This window comes from Atta colombica, unplaced genomic scaffold (assembly GCF_001594045.1).
Source record: "Atta colombica isolate Treedump-2 unplaced genomic scaffold, Acol1.0 scaffold277, whole genome shotgun sequence".
In the NCBI taxonomy this organism is placed as follows: domain Eukaryota; kingdom Metazoa; phylum Arthropoda; class Insecta; order Hymenoptera; family Formicidae; genus Atta; species Atta colombica.
The window spans coordinates 1,451,641-1,455,078 of NW_017259378.1; the positions used below are offsets into that span (position 1 = coordinate 1,451,641).

General features: G+C 23.0%; 1 protein-coding gene across 1 annotated transcript; it reads left to right on the top strand.

Annotated features, from left to right (window-relative positions):
• The first annotated feature begins 1,130 nt into the window (after positions 1-1,130).
• Positions 1,131-3,097, top strand: LOC108689795. Its single transcript, XM_018196730.1, has 6 exons — positions 1,131-1,135; positions 2,294-2,373; positions 2,467-2,546; positions 2,675-2,743; positions 2,859-2,948; positions 3,035-3,097. The coding sequence occupies exons 1-6, from the start codon at positions 1,131-1,133 to the stop codon at positions 3,095-3,097; spliced, it is 387 nt and encodes a 128-aa protein (XP_018052219.1).
• The last annotated feature ends 341 nt before the right edge of the window (positions 3,098-3,438 follow it).

The following is a 3,438-nucleotide window of genomic DNA, read 5'->3' on the forward strand; positions in this document are numbered from 1 at the left end:
TATATATATATATACATATATATTTATTATGTATATATTATAATAAAAGGATAAATAATAAATATTTAACATGTTGTTGCATCGATTCTGTCTTTGCAATTCTTCTCATTGTCAATTCATTTCATTGTCAACAGACAATGAAGACTATTTTTTATATAAAATTTTTTTTTTATTCTCTACATATTCTCTATTGCAACAGTTTTAGTTATAGTAATATAAGAGAATGAAAATAAGTAAACATATATTGTTATTAAATTATAATAGCTCATAAAACGTAATTCGTAATAAATATATAATGCACAATTTATAAAACGCACAGTTTATAATATTATAATTTTATATGTTACACAAAGTAAACAATGAATATTCTTTATTATTTTTATATCGATTTCATATTTCCGCAATTCTGTTTATGTAAAGAGAATTATTCTTTGTATACAGTTTTTATATAATTAATTAAATAATATAATTTTTATCATAACAAAAAACAAGTTTTACATACAATTACATTATTTATGGTATTTGTATATAATCTATTTGTTACAGCTGTAATTGTGATTAAAATATATCTATGCTATATTTAAAAACTATGTTTACGTTGTCATTATATAAATGTCTCGATTAAAAAAGATAAAATGAAAATAGAGAACTATATTCGTTATATTATGTGAACGTATTTGTTCATACATAAAGAAGTACTTTATCTATCATCTGCTTTAATCATATTACATAAATTTTATTAGATTTATTACCTAATATTCATAAGTACCTTAATAGAAATTGCGAACATCGCGTAGTTTTACTGTTGCATATATGAAGTCAGTAAAAGACGAACAGTTTGAAATAGCAACGTGAAATATGCACAATGAATCGAAGTATTCGAACAATTTTAATGCCACTCCTGATGATTAGTTACATTTTTAGTTTAAGACTCACCAATCTACCTTTACGTCATGCGAAATTGTGGTTTAGTCTCTTATATATGCTGACAATTTGGATAATTTATTATTTTCTTTTAATGTCAGTATTAATACCTTATCTTAAATTTTATACCACTACCGAATATCACATTTGCTATTTGCTGGAATTGTTTACAACCTTGTTATCGATCGTGTTTGGGATATATCATAATGAGGTAAGTAGATATAATATTTTCAGCAATAATTATAAGTGCATAGCTACAATATTCAAAATAATTATAAATTATTGTTAATTTAACATTTAATGATGTATGAAGACATAAAGATAATCTGCAAACACTACGTAGATTCTTTTTAATTTATTATTATTTGATATAGCGTTATAGTAAAAAGAAATTACATTAAAAAATTCTTATTGTTTAAATTACATTAAATCATAAAGTCTTTCTATGCATATTATTTTGCATTTTTTACAAATTTTTTTCTACATGTGTCACTAATGCAATTATGTATTAATATTATATTAATTTAATATATACAGATATAAATTAATTATACAATAATGACTAAAAATGCAATAAAGGTATTATTAGATGTATAAGCTGCAATAATGTTGTCAAATTTTCAGATAAATAATAATATTATTCATTTATTTCATCTATTCTACTTGCATCTTCCCGACAGAAATTTAAAAACTGCTTGAAAAAGCTCGATATTGTCGACAATACACTACATAAACTTGGAATAGTGACAAATTATGAAAAACTACATGCAAAAACACTATGGCTTGTCTTAGGATGGTCTATGATAGTTATATTAATGAATTGTAGCTCAGCATTATTTTTAAAAGTTGAACACAATTGCGACATTGTAACAGCTATGCTTTTTATCTTTTTACTAAACTATTCTTTTCACATTAACGTTGTCGATGATTTGACTAATGCAAGTATTCTTGGGTTAGTATCTTTTCAGATATACGGTCATAATATGTTTATAATACTTTATAATAGTTATATGTGTAATACAATTAAATTATCATGCATAAATCATCTCACAGTTTTTGAAGTGTATTTTTAAAATTTTTGATATATCTGTTATTTGTAAATAACAATTTTATATTCAATGACTCTTTATATTAAGATACATAGGATTGAAGTTTGATCAAATCAATGAACTCATTCAGAATTTAACAAAAAATAAACATGCAATAAAACCAGCTTGGGAAAATTCCATGATACATTCCTATCGACAAAGATTTTTGGAGACTTCAAGAAATGACTACATTATATGGATAATTTTGTAAGACAATTTTATTAATTTAGATAAGTTCTATTAATTATAGCAATTTTATCTTGTGTAATTTGGTATTACAGACATCTTCATTTAGAATTACGCAAACTATCCCGAGAGGTGGACTCAATATTTGGAACACAAATGACTTTTAAAATGGCATGTTATTTTAATTGGATAGTGATTGACTTACACATAATTTTCTCCGCAATACTTACTGATAATTACGTAAAATCTAATAATATATTATGTGCAGTCCTATATTTATTCTTGTTTTTTCATAACGTTAGCAAATTTCTACTCATTAATTATGTGTGCGAAACAGTCAGCATCAAGGTATTCATTTTAACTTCAACTTTTTAAATGTTAATTTAAAATTTATTTGTAATAAAAAGTACTAGTAATATCTTTAAATTCCTAAATTAAAAATAACTTCAATTTTATTCAACATATTCCAATTTTAGGCTAATGCAACAGGATATTTATTCAATAAATTATCATATTCTACTTTTGATGTTGAAATTCGTGAAGTCGTAAGTCTTAAAATAAGATAACTAAATTTTATTAAAAGAAACGTTAAATCCATGTCCAATTTAGTACAAACACTAACAAAATATGCATTAATAGTAATGTATTGTAATAATACAGATTTCACAATTTTCATTACAAATGACTTATAAGCCTCTTAGATTCTATGGAATTGGATTTTTCCAATTTGGCTCCAAATTTCTTTACAGGGTATGTTATATTTATTGCATACTAGAAATAATAAGTCATGATAAATATTTAAGATGAAAACTTACATATGTTATCTTTATTTTTAGTTTATCATGTCTATTGCGACCGTTTTAGTTATTGTAATACAAGCGCACGTAAATAGTAATTAATTTTAACAAAACATAACAGAATTTTAAAAATATTTTTCATAATAAGCAATTTATATAGTCTAATTTATGTTACACAATATCTTTTATGTGGATATGATTTGATATTCCAATGTTAAAATTATAAGAAAAAATTAATAATTGAAAAAGGTTAATTATAATAACATCTGTCTACAAAAGATATATTTTCCTATATAATTGAATTCTATACCTTTTTATATTTCTTTCATTTTTAATAGAATCATTCCTTGTATATAATTTTTTATGTAACCTAAATAAAATAATATGATTTTTACTGAAACAATAACAGCGCTTTAATATTTAATTATTTATATATGTGTAAT

Coding starts and splice junctions, on each gene's coding strand:
- LOC108689795 (XM_018196730.1), top strand. Junction 2,744..2,858: donor ATGTTGAAATTCGTGAAGTC/GTAAGTCTTAAA, acceptor GTAATAATACAG/ATTTCACAATTTTCATTACA. Junction 2,949..3,034: donor GCTCCAAATTTCTTTACAGG/GTATGTTATATT, acceptor CTTTATTTTTAG/TTTATCATGTCTATTGCGAC.